General features: G+C 36.4%; 1 protein-coding gene across 1 annotated transcript in view; it reads left to right on the top strand.

Annotated features, from left to right (window-relative positions):
• LOC150088213 (protocadherin Fat 4-like) overlaps nucleotides 1-20,070 on the top strand; it is a 415,241-nt gene that overhangs the window by 370,407 nt on the left and 24,764 nt on the right. Inside the window, exons 58-62 of the mRNA XM_090369387.1 lie at nucleotides 1,969-2,187; nucleotides 8,919-9,007; nucleotides 10,754-10,837; nucleotides 12,514-12,582; nucleotides 13,924-14,118. Coding sequence (XP_090225513.1) covers nucleotides 1,969-2,187; nucleotides 8,919-9,007; nucleotides 10,754-10,837; nucleotides 12,514-12,582; nucleotides 13,924-14,118 — 656 coding nt within the window. The remainder of the gene's footprint in view (nucleotides 1-1,968; nucleotides 2,188-8,918; nucleotides 9,008-10,753; nucleotides 10,838-12,513; nucleotides 12,583-13,923; nucleotides 14,119-20,070) is intronic.

The following is a 20,070-nucleotide window of genomic DNA, read 5'->3' as shown; positions in this document are numbered from 1 at the left end:
CCAGAGAATATGGCACTCCAAACCGCGATCCTGAACACCTATAGGATAGTCAGAGAGTTCCTCATCCATTTGGTAATAGATTTCGTTACAATAATAATAGTAAATGGTCACAACCAGTCAATCCGTGCAGTTGGTACCAGTACCACCTGTCACGAGGTGGAACAAACTCCATAAGCAGAAAAAAAAATTATAATTAATAATAATTTTTACGAACAGCATCGAATACACCAACATTAGTAAAAAGCAAAATTTGAACAGGCAAAATATAGTTGAATTAGATTTTGCGCCATAAAACCACACACAAACAACAACAATAATTTTCGTTAATCACAAAGATATTTCCAGGATATCTAACATTAAATCTTTCGGAGATAAAATAACAGAAACCGCCTCTTACAACAACCATCATCTTAAACATAATAAAATAACAAACTGTTGTATTGAATTAAAGTTAACACACTCAAGAAATAATTATATATAATAAAGTGTAATTTAAGTGTCAAAGCAAATAAGGTTATTGTGCGTGAGTGTATTGTGTCTGCAGTGAAGTAGAAGTAGAAATCTTTATTGTGTAATCAAGGCACATCGCCGTACACAACGCCCTTCATGGCTAAAAGCCAGGAGTTTACATAAAAGGATAACATAAATGAAAAAGGGTGACAAAAGGAAAAAAAAACATTTTTATTAATAATAATATGTTTATCCATCGTTGTGTGTGTTCTTCTGGATTGCGATTTTCCATCTGTTTGCTGGACGAAACTCGATTTTCCTACAGATACGTAAAACCCTCAACTGAGATCGACTAACTCAGAAACATTGGGAAAAAAAGAAAAGCCTATAAAAATTCCTCGCATCATTTACGGGAACTGAACTCCGGTCTTTTACACCCAGAGCGGGAGGACAGTGAATGTTTCCACTCTGCTACTCGCTAGGGAATGTATTAGTGATACACCCACTAAAACAGTACAGATTAAATCAGGTGATATTCACAGGCATGGTGCAAGCATTTGAACAGGAATTTACTCTCGTAATCCCTGTAAGCTGAATCGTTGGGCAACACATCGAAGTCAATATCAGGAGGATTCTGATCATGGATGATAATGCTGTTCCGACGATAATGGAAAGGTCTCTTGAATGTGAGAGTTTCTGCAGGCTTCAGCAGAGCACGGATGACTCCTAAGAGTTATCTGTCTGGGATCCTACGGCCCACGGTTTCCTAGACGTAGACGCATAATGCGTAGCTGAAATTTAGCCATGCTCACACGTTTGAATAGGTATTTCGATTTCGTAGAAAACTCATCTGAACGTGAGCCTCTTTGTCCTCTAATGTTATTGTCTTATTACTGTACATATTTCACTGCTTAAGCCAGGAATTGTAGTTAATTTCGATATTGAGTCTTTATTTCCAAATTAACGTGAACAATTTAAACCTTTAATAATATAAGAAGAAATCGATGCTTTTAGAAAGTTCGAAACAGTTTAGCAATTTCTGTGAGTGTGTTATTTGTAACACACGCATTGGAATTACTGTACACAAATAACAAAAAGCCCGCGCTTTGTTTTTATTTGTAATTTACTTGGTATATCACGCAGTTTACGTTATAATAAGTTAAATTTTCACACCTGTTATGTATGCATTCGGATATTTCAATAATGCATTTTTAGTAGACAGACAGACAGAGAGAGAGATAATTACAAAGTTTTTTTTACAGAGTGTGCAAAGCGAAGGAAATATATCAGTACAAGTTCCGGTTACTAATAAACTTGTGTAATCAAGACAGAGTGCATTTTATTAATAAATAAATTGCTCTTTCGACGAACGTTGAAGTAGTGACTTTTTCTTTTTGCTCAACAAAGCATCTTATATTTGTATCTTCCTGATTATTTTTTAATCTGTTTTCTGATAGCATATTACCAATATTATCAGAGTTAGTTGCACGTTCCACTGCAATGTTCTTTGTTTTTCAGGCCAGAGACGCTGACATCGGCTACAACAGCGCAATCAGGTACGAAATTATCCGGAAACCCGAAGACGCTTCTTCCAAGTTCCATATCGATCCCGTGACAGGAGTGGTTCGCTCGATGGTTACATTCGCACTGGACGGTGGGCGGATTTACGGTTTTGACGTGAAGGCCACTGACAGAGAAGGCAGCGTCAACGGACATTCTGCAGTCACTAATGTCTTTGTGAGTACTGGTGATGAATGTCTTTGTCAGAGTTGTAGCGTTATTATAGGAAGTGGGAAAGCACGTGCTCGCTTTAGTCTCATTCATTTCGTCCTCATTTAAAGCGTTTGTACACGCATTTTTCTTTTTTTGTTATTTATTTAATTTTAAGCGTCTGTCTTTCTTGATGAACGTCACTTTCAGTATGAGTGATGTGAAATGTACTAACTCAGTTTATTTTTAAGAATCTACTTGCAGACTGCTGCTATTTAGTCGCTTGAAAACTTGCTTTCATAACCACATTAATTAATACCTGCCTCCAGAAAACACTCTCAGTTATAAAGCATATTTAGTATATTGTTTAAACTCCTCCGATCTGTTCATTTGTTTAAATGAATCTCTCACCTTCCGGAAATGTAATTAGTGCTGGTGGAAGTGTTGCAGATTTTTCTGGCATGTATTCAGAGAATATAAAAATAAATAGATGAATATTAAAATACTTTGACTATGATAGTCCTTGTTCTGTACTGTGGTTGAGGTTATAATAAATTTAGGAATTCGTGGTAGCCTAGTCTAACAGAAACAAATCAATTGTGATTAATGTTAATATTATAATGGCTATAAACTATTAACCTTGATCACGGTGACAGGCAATTCATTTCAATTATTTGAAACACACTGCTGAACTTCCAGCCTTCTGTTACTCCCCAAAATTTAGTATTTGTACCCCCTTATTGTTTTCTCTTCTGCCAGTGAAAATATACCTTTCTTATATACCTCTATCAACGAGACATAGGAGGGCCTAAGATGTCTAGTTACTACGCTTTGCAGTCCGCATCTTCTAAATCATTCTTCATATGGATACTGAGTAGCACCCCTTACCAATTTAGTTTCTCTTCTCCAGAAGTTGTCTTTCTTCAAATGTGGTCTCCAGACCTGACAGAATATTATAAATGCGATTTCGCAATCATCTTTTAGAAATGGTTGGGCCATCCTTTTGCCTACTTGCTGCGGTCCTATATATCATAAACAGGACATCGCGTATCTTCCTAGCCGCCTGTTTGCGCCGCATGGAAATTTCATGTCACACTGAATCTTAATCCTCAGTATTTTTCGTCCTGGACCACTTTTAATTCAACTTCCCCGAACTTGTAACTCCTGGATTTCTATTCCTTTGTTGCCAAAGCTTACGTTTAGAAGCATTTCAGCTGTAATTTTCCAGACCATAATAAAAGTCTTTATTTCCTATATCTAGATGGTATGGTGTCTCCATTAGTCCTATTATATCAGCACTGAGTGGCTTGATCAAATGCACAAATTCGTTTAATAACTCTTCAATATTTCTAGCATTATTATATAAACAAATTAAAATTTATACCCTGATGCATTTCTTATAGTTGCTTAAACACGATTTTGACCTCGCTGATATGTGAGTGCTGATTGGTTTTCTAACTTATTCAAATATTTCTTTCTCTGCATACGTCTATAGTTAATTCACAAGGCTTTCATCATGTATTTCCTCCTATCATGTATGTCATCAGTTTATGTTTTAAATCATTAATACCTACACTTTTTATTATCCTTAAAAATTTATAAGGGTTAGTTATATCACCTATTTTCGCACTTGGCAGACATACTCTGGTTCTGTTTCTATCCATCTTTATTACAATATATATTTCCAGTTTCTCTTACAATTGAACTTTTAGTGTGACTTCTGCCTGTAGTCCTTTGTGGGTAGCACAGTTGGCATAACTGCCTTCCTCCCCAGGCCGGGTGTAAAAGACCTAAGTTCGAATCTTGTCAATGACGCAAGGAATTTTTATGGGTCTTATCCAGTGGCTGAATTAGTTGGTCTCAGGCGAAGGCAACAACAGCGAAGGTAGTGTGGTTTTTCTCCCGAAAAGTGGAGCTTTTCGTCCAGCAAACAACAAATCAACCAGAGAACACACGCAATTTACAGACATATTATATACGGTGCAATATGGCCTAAAATCTTGCAACAGCATCCTATAGACCTAAAGTATGTTGCACTGAATGGTTCAGTCCTGGTACCCGAGTTAGGAGAGCATTGCACGGAACAGACACTTGGTCTCTATCAACCGCCGGTTCGAATTTTCTTTACATCAGCTCATGTTCTCAGAGACTTAATATCCGACTGGACAGTATACTCAATTGTAAATTTAGGTCGTCGTTTCCTACATCTAGCACACAGAAAAGAATCGCCATCAACTAGAGAAAGTTTTGCGTACATGCGACAGCGAGTAAAAGGAACTGACTGAACTGTGAGTGACAATTCCTCCGTCACTCATAGCATCGTGTGACATGTTATGAAACCTTTCTTAGTTGAAATTATAATTTAAGTAAAAGGAAAGGAAAGATTTAAATTATCAAAATAAACATTAGTAAAGTACCTTTAAAAATGCCCCCTTAAAAATTAAACTAAAATGACTAAAATTGTCGTAATATACTGAGTATGACTTAATTTTGTTCTGGTAACTTCTGTCAATATTAAGTAATGTTCCTCAATTAGCTTTTAGTTTGCAATCAAAACTAAAAGCTAATTGAGGAATATCATTGTTCAGAACTTTCATCTCGAGAGATGCATGAATGATTGAGAGCCCAATGCTCGTCACTAGAAAAGAGGTGTTGATTTATTAGGATCAAATGAGTCATTTCCAAAAGTTCCGAGGCGTTTGTAGTGTAAATTATTTTAAAATTAAATAAATAAGTTTAAAAAAATAATTTTTATTGCGTAGTGTTGTATATGGCGTGTGCAATATAGTTATAAACAATATACAACATCTGTCGTAGCCAGGAGCATGTCACAGTTCGAAAAGATATCCAAATATAATAATAATAAAAAAAGATAAACACTAATAACATATTAGGAATAAATAAGTGAGAGTGTACATAGATATTGAAATGATGTTCTTTCATTACCCAAGTTAGTGAAAGCGGATATAAAGTATTTATTTATTATTACTTAACACATTTTAGCTGTTCTTATAAAATGCACGATATCAAATGATAATTAGAACGATTATAATGATTCTTATGATTACATCTTGGATAGTAGCAATATCTTTTTTTAAAAAACTTGAAAATAGTAAGATTGTTTACTTTGATAATCGTAAGGAAACTTACGAATTACTTTTCCAGACCAATAGGTCTGGTCTATTGCAATGCGATAGACTTACATTTGTAATCGATTTGCCACAATTAATTTTTAAAATGATTTCAGAACGATACTTTCTATACTTGGAAATGCGCAAACATTTTTAAAACTTTTTTTGTGTGTTTCTGGAAAAGAAGGTGCTCGTGATTATTGTATGAATAATCGAAGGTTCTTAGGGTAGGCTGCATCTACTTAAATTCTGGAATCAGTCGAGTTTTGCTGTTCTAGTGTAGGGGAGGGGGACGATTGCCATTGAAACACTTCGCTTTTTGCGCCTTCCGTAGTTGCTGTAGCGGCTAATAGATATCTGAGCAGTGCACCATGAAGTTGGTAGCTACGGAACGGATGGAGTTTGCTTTTATTGTAACTTCCATGCGTGCTGCAAGTTATAACGGTTTTACAACCGTATTTAAAAAAAAAATTAAGTCTCGAGATATTTTTGTAGTGCGCCTAAGCCATCGAAATAGCTAAACTTTATCACCATGAGCGGTTTTCGTAAGATCATTCCATACTGTCTCGCTGGTATAGATGAAAATAATCTTTTTATTACTGCTGTAAGTCATGCAAAGCGTTGAACTGGCACGGTTTCATCCGTAGTAGCTTATCTCTTCCTCTCAACAGCGGGCGAAGCAGTGCTTTCGTATTGTATTTAAAGGAAGTTGCGATGTTTTATTAGCTTAAGTGAAATTTTATTACGTACATTGTTCATCGATACTCATTTCAAAAATTTCGTTGTTTTTATGCAAGGTTGTGGAGAAAATCATTGATCACGTATTCGGAATAATCTTATTCTTCTCTATTTTTGTTATTCCTAGTTTATTATCTTTTAATTGGTTTTTAGCCAAGAAAACAGTAATTACACTTAGTTTTTAGTTATTGTTAATTAATTGTATACTACTACATAAAATGAGAATATTTTAATTATTCTTCAGTTCAAATGATTTGCACCATTGTTTAATGATGTAAGTGAGTAGTTCTAGGACAGTTTGGCATCCGTCTTCAGATGGAATTCTCTTTAAAATTTTCTATAGCTAATAGTATTAGTAAAATGATGCGCAGAAGCAAACTTACACAGTATCATCCATCACAAAGTATCCACTTGATTTGCCGATTCATTCTAATATTTTATCCAATCCTTCATTAAATGTATTCAAACTATCCACTTCCACAACACCAGAATACTTGTTTTAACATTCAATTGCTCTCTAGCTGAATGACATCGCACATCTATCCTGAATTATCCTTTTCCAATTTAAATGACCTAGTATGTGTGTGTGTCATCTGAGAAAGAGTAAGGATGCTATCAGCGTGTAGTTTATTCAAACCATCTCAAGCCTTAAACGCCTCAATCAGGTCTCATTGCAGATCCTAGTTTACAGACATTGCAGTTTAGAGAGCTCAAGTCTTTCTTAGCAAGAGTATCCTTATCCATTTTGTGCTCGGATTAATCTTATTTCGCTTCTCTGCACCCGTTACAGCAGATTTATGCCCTTCCTAAAAAGATTTTTCAAAAACTGTATGCAGTATTCAAGATGTGGCCTAACCATCTTAATGGATAATATGTTCATCCCTGCTGACAACATTGCACTTTACCTAGTATACTTGAGAAGACCTGGGTATATTTATGTTGGCGCACAGCAAATGTAAAAGTTCTTTAACTAGCTAATGCAGGCATCGTAAGATTAATTGAAGGAATTAAACTTTCAAACCATAAGGTATAACTAAACTCCCATTATAGCGCTTTCGAGAGGATTTTCCTCAAAGAGCACAATAACCGGAAAGGCATTATAAGCGGAATCTGCTTTTAAAAGGACTGTTTTTCACATTTCTTCAATAAATGTGAAGAATACATTTATTGAAGAAATATGAACACAACTGGTAAATAACATTGATTTTTTTAAAGTGTTTTGCACTACTTAGGAAGTAGTAGTCAAATATGAAAGTCGAAAACATACAGACAAACATTTGAAGCGTGAGCATGCCATAGATGTTAAAATGCATGATACTTCATAGGATTAATCAATGGACCATTTCCAAAATCCAGTTTGCCAGCAAATCTTTTCTGAGCTCTTATCCACATTATTGGCAACTCAATTTTTTTATACTAACTCATAATTCTGTATGAAATTTAACCTTAAAAGGGGCGAGTACTATAAGCAGGAATGTTATAACTGGAGTTTACTGTATTTGTTTTCCTTCTAACGCTGAGAGAGAGAGAGAGAGAGAGAGAGAGAGAGAGAGAGAGAGAGAGAGAGAGAGAGATCGGGTTTCGTCTGAGCATTGGATCCCCCGTTCTCGCGGTAGCACTGTGGGTAACACTCCATCTTTTACACAACACAAAATAGACCTGACTTCGAATTCTTTCGCTGGAAGGAACGTTTTTGGAGTTTTACCATACCATTACCGAGTTCATCAGTCTCGTGAAATGGTTGCATTATCACGAATGGAAATTCTGGTTTTATCATCCTACAAAGTAGCTAAACAGACTATAAAATATACTGAATTAAATAGGCAACGTACTGAACCACATGGCCCTAAATGTTTTTGCGCTGTTTTTCCATTTATCTTTTCGAGTAAATTCAGTTACCTGGTTGAAACATTCATTTACGAGTAAATCGATTAAATTTGAATTTTGGTACAAATTTTATATTTGGTGAAACAGCAACTAAGACAGTTTTTTTAGGCCTGATTCCATTCTCTTTTAAATTATCTGTTAGAGAAGTCGTATCTTGATGAGCATTATTGCTGGAATGGTGTTTAGTGCTGTTGTATATCTCACTCGAAATTCGAACAAATGTTTCGCATGCACAATTTCCAAGCATTTTTATTATATCGACTTAAAAATCCAGTATTATTTAGAATAAGGGGTAGATGTTCTTTTTTAATCAGAAAGCTCCACGTTTACTGTTGTTTCCTTACCTTGCAAATAAAGGAAATGAACTTATTTATCTCACCGAATTTCAAAATTGTCTCCATATCGAAGAGCAACAGGCACGTTAAGATCAAAGGAGGAGTTCGACTCCATGAGAGTATTTTCTTTTCATAAGTAATAATAGTACTGACGGTATCTTAAGTCATGTTTTAAGGATGTGCTTTCATTTGTAGTGAATTTCCTCACTGCTTAAAAAAATAATAATTATTAAAAAAATCTAAATTTAGAAGAACAACTCTACTTCTTTGGAAAAGGGATTGTCTACAATTGCTGACTGCGACAGCAGCAGATGGAAAAGGTTACACAAATGGCACTTCTCATCAACGGATTCGATCCCAGATCAGCTCAAAGAATAGCAGAATACTAGAAATAGAAATGTGTTACGAATATTGCACCCTCTATCCATCCAATGTATTAGAATTACTCGGGTTTATCCACCTTTGTTATTTGGGGTTACAAAAAAAAAATAATAAAACTAAAGCAGTTCCTTGGGATTAATTCAGTTAATTGAGTAATTCTGCTGTGAAGTGCTTAAATTGTATGAATTACTGAAAGTGTCATTTTTGTTATGATTTTTCGTAGTTAGTTAAACTATTATTTCCCCGATCTGTTCGTTTATATTTTCTTTGTATATATTTTATGTAGGTTTATGTTCTCCCAGAAACAAAATTAGTGATGTTCGTTGCTGGAACAACACCCCTAATTATCGAACAGCATGTGGACAGAATAATGAGGTAACCGAACTTTTCCTTTATTTTGTAAATGGGCTGGTCGTTACTTAATTAGGACTGGTCGTTAATTAGAACATAATTCTTGCAAAATATCTAACTACCGTATGTACTTAAAACTTGACATTCATAATTAGTATGTTCACGAGGAGAATGCATTAAATCGAAATGCGTTTTTATATAGATATGAATCAGGTTTAAACTCCCTTATGTGTATATATTAATTTTAATTATGACACGTCTGGTGTCATAATTAGCCAACCTAATCATATCTATATAAAACGTGAGGAAGAATTGCAGAACGCCTTGGATGTATTGAACAACAAAGTAAAGGAGTACAATATGAAGATTAACAACAAGAAACCAAGATAATGTTAATTTCAAAGTGGCTAGGAAGAAGACTCAATGTAACTTCAGATGGAATAATATTGGGACAGATACTTGGGAAGCATAATGACAGAAAATGGAAAAATGTGGAGGAAATGAAAACAAGAATTGCAATGGGCAAACAGGCATTTAGTAATAGAAAAATAACTATTGAGAAGAAATTTCAAGAAGGAATTAAGCAAGCAAATGGTGAAAACATTAATATGGACTGTTATACTATATGGCTCAGAGACATGGACATTGGGAAGAGAGGAGATTAGACAACTAGAAGCATTCAAGATGTGGGTGTGGAGAAGAATGGAAAGGGTGAAATGGGTGGGCAGTATGTGTAATGCGGAAAGCAGGTGAAGAGAGAACGTTAGTAAAATAACTAGGAAGGAGACAAAATAACTTTATAGGACATGTATTGAGAAGAGAAAGCATGTTGAGGAAAGTGATTGAGGGAAGATGTGTGGGAGAAGGAAAATTGGAATGATGAATTAGGTGGGAAGAGAAGATTATGCAGGAATTAAAAGGAAAGCACAAGATAGAGAAGTATGGCTCAATGGAGCGCTGAACCTGCCTGGGGACAGATAACTAGAAGAAGAACCAATAGGCATGCATTTACTGGCCCCAATTTTAATAGTCAAAGTTGTAGAGATTTGGGTTTATTCGCATTTTGATCTTATTTAGATATACCTTAATAGACCCTCAACATGAATCGTTAAGGAGGCTTCCATCCTGCAACGGATTGATAACGGCTGCAGTTTATACATATATATATGTGTGTATATATATATATATATATATATATATGTATATATATATATATATATATATACACACGCGTATATATCTCATTACCGATTTTTTTCGAGAGCTAATTGTAATACGTGTTCTATTCACCGTATTCCAAACCAATAAAGCTCTTCTTATAAGATTCCTAAAACATCAATAGATTAACTTTACGGAATTATTCAGACCATTAATTTTTTATTCAGGTTTTGTTTTTGGTACTGATAACCAGTTCATAAAATAACTTATTTAGGTGTAACATCCATTTCAACCCTACTTATTAGTGGAGTACCTTAAAAAGAAGGTATTGAAATTATTTATCTGTTATATCAAAGTAAATTCTAATTGTGGAATCATTTCTGTTAGTTTTGGCAAACAGAAAGGATGCCATGAGAAAAAACCAATCGGGATGTCTAATTTGAGGGAATCAGAGTTTAAAGTTTTAGAAATCGATGAATGCACCGAATTCAGTTTAATGATTCCTTGATTCCTTTTAATCTTCAACAGTTACTTTTAAAACACCTACGGTCTTATTTACATTTTTATAAATTACTTGCATTTTTGATTGCTTTTTATTCTTATTTTTGATAGTTATCTAACAAACGTTACCGGATTTGAAGTCAAAATGGCCAAATTGGAACCTCACCACGAGGGAGAGTTAGAAGACCCAGATGCGTAAGTAATTCATATTCGCGTGATATGATATGATAGCTTAGATTCTAAACTCTTCTAGAGTTTAGAATCTAAGCTATCATATCTAGTTTATTTATGTAATAGAATCATAATTGGAAGTAGTGTTTTTGTTCACCTTTCTGGACAGAAATAAAATCACAACTGTAATTTATCTTCACGTATGTACAGTATTTAATTTGATTTAATATTTTATTTTTGCCTCAGCAGTTGTGCAGCATAAAGTAGTCTGATATGTAGCATAATACTTAATTATTGAAATATCAGTGCACATTTGACCTTTGATATTGTGATAGTTTTTCTTGGCTTGATCCCTACTTGTGGTATATATTATTATTATTATTATTATTATTAACATTGTACCTTTGACCGGTTGTGACACGGAAGCTAACCATTTTTCTTGTTAACAGCTAGCCTCTAGAATTGAGAACCATTATGCCACCTTTAAGAAAAACCATTGAAATTCCGAGGTGGTTTTGTCTATTAAGATTTTTTTTGAAATATAGGTTTACAAATAGCTAGTTATACACTTATTTAAGGCAAAACAATATTATTTACCAAACTAACTTAAAATATTTACAAATTTGCAAAATATTGTTTCAAGTCAACTCATTGATTTCCACTGTATACATTTATTTGCGATTTTTCTTGTAATTTTCACTCATTCATTCCTTTAGATTTCCTTCGTTTTGCGCTATACTCTCACATTTTTTCCAACCTACAATTCTTGGTAATTAAGCCAAAAAATTTCTCTTTCTTTGGCTGTCTACTCTATACGATAGAAGTCACACCAATTGAATCATAACACCAGGACTGAATTTTTATACTATTTTTTTGCAACCAATTATTTCTTTTTAAATTAAATATATTTTTTTAATTATTCATGTGATCTTAGTTTACTTTGGTTAGTACAGTTATTCAGATAATAATTTCCCCTGTATGCAGTATTACGTTCGCTAATTCAGTGAACCGCGCACATATTTTTTCTGCTTATTGGAACTTATTGCACACTTTTACCTGTTTTTACAGCCCTTTTTCCGCTAGCCAAACTCCAACTCTTTGACTCCCCCACCATTCCTCAGGAAAGATCCTTCTGTTGTTCATTGCCCAAGCTGACCATCAAAGAGAAGCAGTTCCTTTTGTCCTGGCGGCACTGCGCTTTATCCACCGTCTTATGTGTTTGTCTTAAGTGCCTGTCCTAGATCTGGGCCAACGTGGACCAATTATCAAAGTGTGGTTGTTTCACTGATCTGCTTTCTAAAGTTAACTCTTTTACATGAGCATGCTTTTTATCCGATGTGTGTGTATATATATATATATAGTAGCCCTAAATTTCTCGTATAAAATTTAGCATCGTTTTCTCTTTCCTCTATTGTTTATTTATTAATTTATGTATTCTTCGTAAGAATGTAGTCTTACAGTAGTTTTAGTTATTTCTATTTTGTGCTCGGCGGATTAAAATATTTATTTATTTTTATGTTTACATTACGAGTACAAATGCGTGTGTGGGTGGGTGAAAGAGAGAGAGAGAGAGAGAGAGAGAGAGAGAGAGAGAGAGATCGCGAGTAATAAAAATACTCAGTATACTTGGAGCATGTTACAGAATAAATATAAGAAAGTTCAATTTGTAATGTATAGTTTTTTCCCTTTCTTTCCTATAGGACCGATCTCTTTTTGTATGGTGTACATCCCGATACTAATGATATTGTGGAGACGGATAAACTCTTGAAGTAAGTCGCTCTTTACAAATGTTTACTAATAGAATATTTAATTTTTACGATCAACTTTATTTTCTCTCTCCATTTTATTTTTGAGTAATTTGGAATTGCGCGACCTTTAAATTAAAGTAGAAGAAGGTTCTGTGATGGGTATTTTGGCAGATTTCAGGAGATATAATCTTTTTTTCAAAATTGTATTGAGGAAGTTAGAAAGATAATCCTTCATCGTCTAAATCTGGGCCAACCCACTTACTGTTTATAATCTGCATTCATCGCTTTGTTAAACACATTAAAGGTCTCTTCTCACACATAAGCTTCATAAATCATAAGCTGGAGAGATCATTATCAGCTGTTTCCTAATGTACCTTAAATAAGTTTTATTCTGTATAGTTAAAGCAAGCGAGTTGTCATTTGTAGGTAGAAGTTTTGATTTAAATATAATCCGTGGTCACGAGTTCAGCACTTTTCCCGCCAGAAATGTTTAAATTTCTGTCAATAAATCTCATTTCATAGAACCAGGATTTAAAGCTGTGGGGATAAAGCAGTGTTCGCGGGAATCATTAATCTTTCATCGTGTAACAGTAAATGAATCAACGTTATTTTGATCACAAGGCGATCCCAGGTAGGGCTATAGCCGTACCTGGAACCACCATTGCATAGAATATACCATAGCTGTGTACCATAAGGGATAGCGGTGAAACGATTCTCAGAAAGATATTCATTTTATTCATACAAATAATCCAAAGAATTTTCCGAAGGGTCCTTTTGATACGCAAAATTTGTAAACAGACTGTGTTGGAGCGGTTATCTTGCTTCCAAAGATCGAATTTACTGTTAACTCAATAGAATTCATTGTTCCCGATTAGTTTCATAGGCTTTATTGCTGATAGCAGCATCGTGGAAATATGGTCAGCTGAGAAGAAAGGCACTATGATTATCATCAAATTATGTTTTCAGATTCACGCAAAGATAATTATTAAAATTTCTATGAAACAAATATAGTATATTGGCCATTTTAGGAGATTACTATACGAAAAATCTTCACTAAGCAGTATTGTATTTAAATACTGTGTCGGTTCGATACGTGTATATTGCAAAGTAAATGCAGTTTGTTGTTTGCGATACATCCAGGAGTACTGGAGGGATCGCGCGAACCCCTTGTTAAAAATAGTTTGATAAAATGTAACAGACTGTCTTAACTGGGGATAGCCCTTAACCGAATTCTTCTCGAGCGAGCTCTTTGTTAACAAATTGTCAGCGCACCCTTGGATGCATCTGCTAACTTTTTATAGACTAGTATTATTTCTGTGTAAGAGTGAAATTAAATTTAATTCAGTTATTGCCTCATTTCAGTGCTTTGCAAACTAAACTGGACCACATCGTGACGTATCTGGAAAATTTCAACATCATTCGTATACAAGGAGTGTCGGTTCAAGAGAAGATTAGTCAAATGGGGACCACCGAAATCGCAATAATTGCTTTGAGTAGTGTCATCTTTTTAGGAGCAGTGCTGGGGATCACCTTGTTATGTTCATCTTGTAAAAAACGGTACGCTTTGGAATATATACGTATGATGTATTTGTTTAATTTCCTATATTTGTTACTAATATTATTATGTGAGCCGCAATACAAAATAATCTACTTCAGCTGATTGTGACTCTCGCTATCATATTCGTGGATGCAGCTTAGATTCCAATCTGCAATTTCACCTTACTGAGGAACCGAATATAGGCATTTACGCCTGCTGAGTTATACTGATACATTTATTTCTGTGTAAATCAAAATAAAAAATAAACACGCTACTAATGATAGAACTATAATGAACTCCACAAAACTGTAGTACTGTTAAAGAGCAAGCTGTCCTTTGCTCCTAATACTTGGAGCGGAATTTACGTTAGTCACCTTTCACGGTTACGGCCCTAACGGCATCATAGGAACACTTTGCAACGACACTTTCTGTTACAAAATGAGACACGTAATTTTCCGACATCACCTCATATGTCACGAAAACGATGCTGTTCTCTGCATCTGGTTCTCTTATTGCTTGATTTCGACACATCAGCGCGTGAGCATTTCCACGGGATATTAGTTGGACCCATGAGAAATGCCTTCCTGTGCTAGCAAGTATATAAATCTGTTCTGATAGCTCCGTAATATTCTCGTCTTTATATACAACACATGGCCTTGATTCATTACCGTGACTTCCCCGGAGTCTTCATTATGCTCTATTTGTTGAATTGTTGCACCAAAGTTGATGCAATGAAAACTTTGTTAGGGATCGCAATTAGCCACTTTTATTTTATTATTCTGTTTGTACTGTGAGCAATTGATGGTAAATGAATAAGGTATTCTTTTTTAGTTAAAAGCACCGTGGTTTCAAGGCTTGAATCTTTTCCTTCATTAAGCAAAGCAACAGGTACGATTTCATAAGAGAAATAAGTTAAAATTAATGTATTTGCCTGATTAATTAGCAGTCTTGGCGAGTATTGTTAAAATTATCATATAACATCACAAAATAGCTTATCGGAAAAGCTACTAATAAAGGCGAGGCTCCAGGAGAAGATGGTATATATTTAGTTGTAATTAAAAAGGCTGCTTATGACTATATCAACCCGTTGGGAATGTTAATGAGAGTGTCATTGAACTCCGAGAAGATTTATTTGGACTAGAGAAATAATCTACCCAGTCCACAAAGGTGGTGCCAAAGAGGAAGTAGATAACTTATAGACCAGTGAGTTTGACTTCTTAGTAGGGAAGATCATGGAGTCTGTGGTTAACGATGCCATTCAGGACCATCTTGTCAAGAATGGAATCTTGAACAGATTGCAGCGTGGGTTTGTGAAAGGATGGTCATGTCAAACTGTTTAATCTCCACTCCAACTGTGGAGATTAAACAGTTGGATGCAAGTAACAGTTTCTCATGAAAGACTGCTATATAAACTAAAAGCAGTTGGAGTTACTGATAAGTAGCTACCAGATTGGCGAGGAGTACAAAGAGCACATATAAAGAACGGCTTAGAAGTTGGACTGCAAAATTTGACAACTATACATTAAGGGGACACCTAATTGAGGTGTAAAAGGCGCGCTGAAAGGATTGAGTAAATCGAAGAGGAAGGTTTTTTTCTCCCATGGATGAGATACGAACCAGGGAACACATATAAATCCTCCTGGAATAACAGAAGATAGGATCTCATCAAGTTCATGAGATCCAGTGGCATTGAGTTGTCGAATATTGGAATTGCATTCCAGCATGTTAGAGGTAATGAGTCTGATTGTGTTTCTTAACTTATGGAATAGGAATAATATGAATATTCTGTTTTTATTTTATTTATTTAATTATGGCTGATGAAAAAAAAGTTCGCTTCCTTGTATCATTCGTCCTTACTAATACTAATTATAAAATTCACTGAAAAAATTATTTTATCCTGATATAAATATCATACTCATTTTAAAAATTGTTAAAATTTTTATTTAATTTAGTTTACGAACATAAAATGGCAATACACACCCCGGCAACTCACCAACTGAGGTACGTGTGTGTGTGCGGTGGAAAATACCTGAGTTCGAGTCCCATTGATGACGTGAGAAATTTTTATGGGCCTTTTTCACAACGTAGCTGAGTTAGTCGGTCTTAGACGAGGGTAGCGTGGAGTTTTAGCATTAGCATTAGTAGAGGCATATGATGCAAGGAAGCAAGCTTATTCAGCATCAGCCAAAAAAAAAAAAAAAAAAAAACCCCTCTCCCATTTCACCCCTCCGTTCGTTCGAAATACCTGTCCAGTTGAGCTTTAAATTTGTTTAGGCTATCAACTTCAACAACAAGTGATGGAAGTCGGTTCCACCAACCAACCACCCGCTGGCCAAAGGCAAATTTCCGCACATCTATCCGACATCCGTCCTTCCTCAATTTGAATTTATGCCCTCTGAGGTGATTATTCTGAGAAAGATGAAAAATCCCATTGGCATTGAGCATGCTCAAACCATTCAAAGCCTTATACACCTCTATCAGATCACCTCGCCGGTGCCTAGTCTCCAGACTCTGTAATTTGCAAAATTTAAGCCTTTCTTCGTAAGAGCAACCCTTTGTTCCATTTACTAATCTTGTTGCCCTTCTCTGTACCCGTTCCAGCAGCTCTACATCCTTCTTGAAATGAGGCCTCCAGACCTGTATACAGTACTCAAGATGTGGCCTAACCATTGCCTTATACAAGGGAATAATCACCTCCTTATCCCTGCTAGAAAAATTCCTGTATATCATTGACAAGACACCATGAGCTACTCTTGCAGCTCGTCTGCACTGCTCAGAGAACTTCATATCTGCCTGCACAATTACCCCCAGGTCCTTTTCATTCTCCACCACTGTCAGTGTAGTACCGCAGAGTTGATACATTGCTCTGGGGTTACTGTTTCCCATATGTAGTACTTTACATTTGTCAATGTTAAACTTCATTTGCCACCTCTCAGCCCATCTGTTCAACCTTTCCAGATCCTGTTGCAGCAGCATAGCGTCAGTAGTGTCCTTAACGACCCTGCCAACCTTTGTATCATCTGCAAACTTAGACATTAAACTTGATATCCCATCATCAATATCATTCATAAACACCGAAAACAACAATGGACCCAACACTGAACCTTGAGGAACTCCACTAATAACATTAGCCCACGTTGAGCAGTGTCCATTGATTACCACTCTCTGTCTTCTGCCACTCAACCATCCCCTTATCCATAGCAGCAATTTGCCTCCAATGCCACACTGCTCCAATTTGTGCAGCAGTCTTCCATGTGCAACAGTATCAAAAGCCTTTCTAAGATCCAAATATATAATATCAAAGTTATTCCCTGCATCCAGTTCTTTTGTGACTACATCATAGTATCCAATCAAATTGGTCAGGCAAGACCTGCCCTTAACAAAACCATGCTGCGTCTGAGCTATAACTGAATTCTTGTCTAGATGATCCTGCAGTGCTTCTTTAACCAGTGCCTCCATTAATTTACCTGGAACAGAAGTTAAACTAACAGGTCTATAATTACTTGTGTCAGCCTTTGATCCTCCTTTGTGAATTGGGGTTACATTTGCACATCTCCAGTCTATGGGTACCTCCCCTGAGTCCAAAGAAGCTCTCATAATTATGGCTAGGGGTTTGCATACTTCCTTTGCTGCCTCCTTTAATATAACTGGATAGATCCCATCCACCCCAGGTGCCTTTTTTATGTTTATCCTCAACAATCTCTCCTCCACTTTCCTCTCAGTTATTACAAAATCATCCAGCTCACTGCCAATGTTTACTTTACCTACATCATTCTCCTTCCTGAATAACTCCTCATGCGTGAATGTAGATGCAAAATACTAGTTTAGATTGTTAGCCACCTGAGCAGGATCCTCAACTGTTGAACCATCAATATCCAGTGGACCAATCTGATTCATCCCTTTCCTTCTCGAGTTCAAGTATGTAAAGAACTCTTTTCTGTTTTTCTTTGCATCCTTTGCCAAGGATTTTTCGTAGTCTGCCTTTGCCTGCCTAATCTCCTTTGTGACTTGGTTACAGACCAACTTATATCTATCATAGGCTTCCATGTCACCCATTAATTTGTATGTATCCCATGCATTTTTCTTCTCTGCCATATGTCTCATTAGTTCATCTGACAACCATTTAGGCCTAAACCTTGAACAATATTTCTTAGTTGGTATGTAAAGCCTGGTAGCCTCCAAGATTAGTTCCTTGAATGCTTCCCATTTTGAGTTTGCTGTTGGTAACATCATCAGTTGGTCCCACTGTATAGAATTTAAATACTGTCTCAGACCATCATAGTCGCCTTTACGAAAACAAAAACCCTTCCCTTTACCTCTGATGGTAGTTACCTCCTTGAGTAAATCCCACTTCAACACACTGTGATCACTGCCACCTAGTGGTTCATTTATCTGCAGGTTCTTAATGCATGAAGAATCACTACTGATAATCAGATCAAGAGTATTGCTCCCTCTTGTTGCCTCACGAACATGCTGATGTAGAAAACAATCATCCAATAAATCCACAAAAGCCTTGCTAGTGTGCGAGTGACCAACCCACAAATTCCAGTCAATATCTGGGAAATTAAAATCCCCCATTATAAGACTCTCTGATTTACTGGCCCACTCTATTTCCCTGTACAATATATTATTATACTCATCAGAGTCATTAGGCCTATAGTACACTCCTACTCTCAATTTTGATTTCCCTATGCTTATGTCACACCAAACTGACTCGACACTGCCCTGTCCATCGATGTCGACTGGCTTCACTTCCTTGGACTTTATGTGTTTCTTAATTAATAGCATAACCCCTCCTCCCCTCCTGTCCTGTCTATCCTTTCTATACACATTGTATTCCCCAAATTCCAGTTCCGCATTACTTATATCTGTGTGACACCACGTCTCTGATATCCCAACAATATCTGCCTTTGATGTTTTGAGCAATACCTCAAATTCATCAAATTTATTTACCAAACTCCTAGCATTGGTGTACACGCAGGTATACATGCACCTGTTTCTATTCTTAGCTACCCTAACACAACCCATGTGTTTACTTGTAACGCAATGACTACCAGCAGTCTCTGAAATATCCTGCATCTTGTTTTTCAGACTTCTGCTCATTTGAATAGAAGCAGTGCAAGAATCACTTCCACCTCTGCCAGTGGCTACTGTTAATCTATTAGTCCTTGTATCCCCCCCAACTAACAGTTTCCGACCGACCTAACACTGCCTCGACAGCATCAGCAAAAATTCTTGCACCCTTTCTATTTAAGTGTATCCCATCCCTGTAGAAGCAATCTCTCCTGTTAACAAGTACAGTCCAGGCTGAAAAAAAATTCTACCCCTTGAGCCTTGCACAATCCCTCCAGGGCCGAATTGATCGACAAGGCTCTCATCATATACTCCCTCCTATCGTGTCTGGGCAGAATTGCAGACACTTTCAAATTCAACCCTAATTCACGGCTTTTTTTCAACAGTGACCTGTACTTGCTAAGTAATTCCGCCGGTCTCCTACTCTTAATATCATTAGTGCCAACGTGTACAACTATATCACCTTTTGTGCCCTTAAAAGATGATATCCGCTCTACAAGGTCATCAACCTTTGCCCCTGGCAGACATACCCTGGTCCTATTCGACCTATCCTTTTTACAAAGCATGTTCCCCGTTTCCCTGACAATAGAGTCACCAACAACTACTAGTTCCTGTGGGACCAGCGCATTCTGCCTAGGGGGCTGCTTCTGTGTTGCCTGATGACCAAGTGCAAGCTCTGGCGTTGATGTGGGCAGCTGAGAGCTTGATGGGCCCCTCAATTTATTTCCTTCGAGGGCATCCACCCTGTCCTTCAAGGTCTCATAAAGGCCCATAACAACGCTGAGTTGTCGCCTGATTTCCTTGCACTCCTTACATCGTGCACACACAAAGGCATCTCCCTTGGCAGTATCATGTCCCGTACCCGACTGCTCCGCAAACATCAAGCAAACAGTGCATTT

This window comes from Mastigoproctus giganteus, chromosome 3, assembly GCF_048544385.1.
Source record: "Mastigoproctus giganteus isolate SK-2022 chromosome 3, ASM4854438v1, whole genome shotgun sequence".
In the NCBI taxonomy this organism is placed as follows: Eukaryota; Metazoa; Arthropoda; class Arachnida; order Uropygi; family Thelyphonidae; genus Mastigoproctus; species Mastigoproctus giganteus.
The sequence above is the reverse complement of the archived record's forward strand: the minus strand, read 5'-3'. Positions and strand labels throughout refer to the sequence as shown.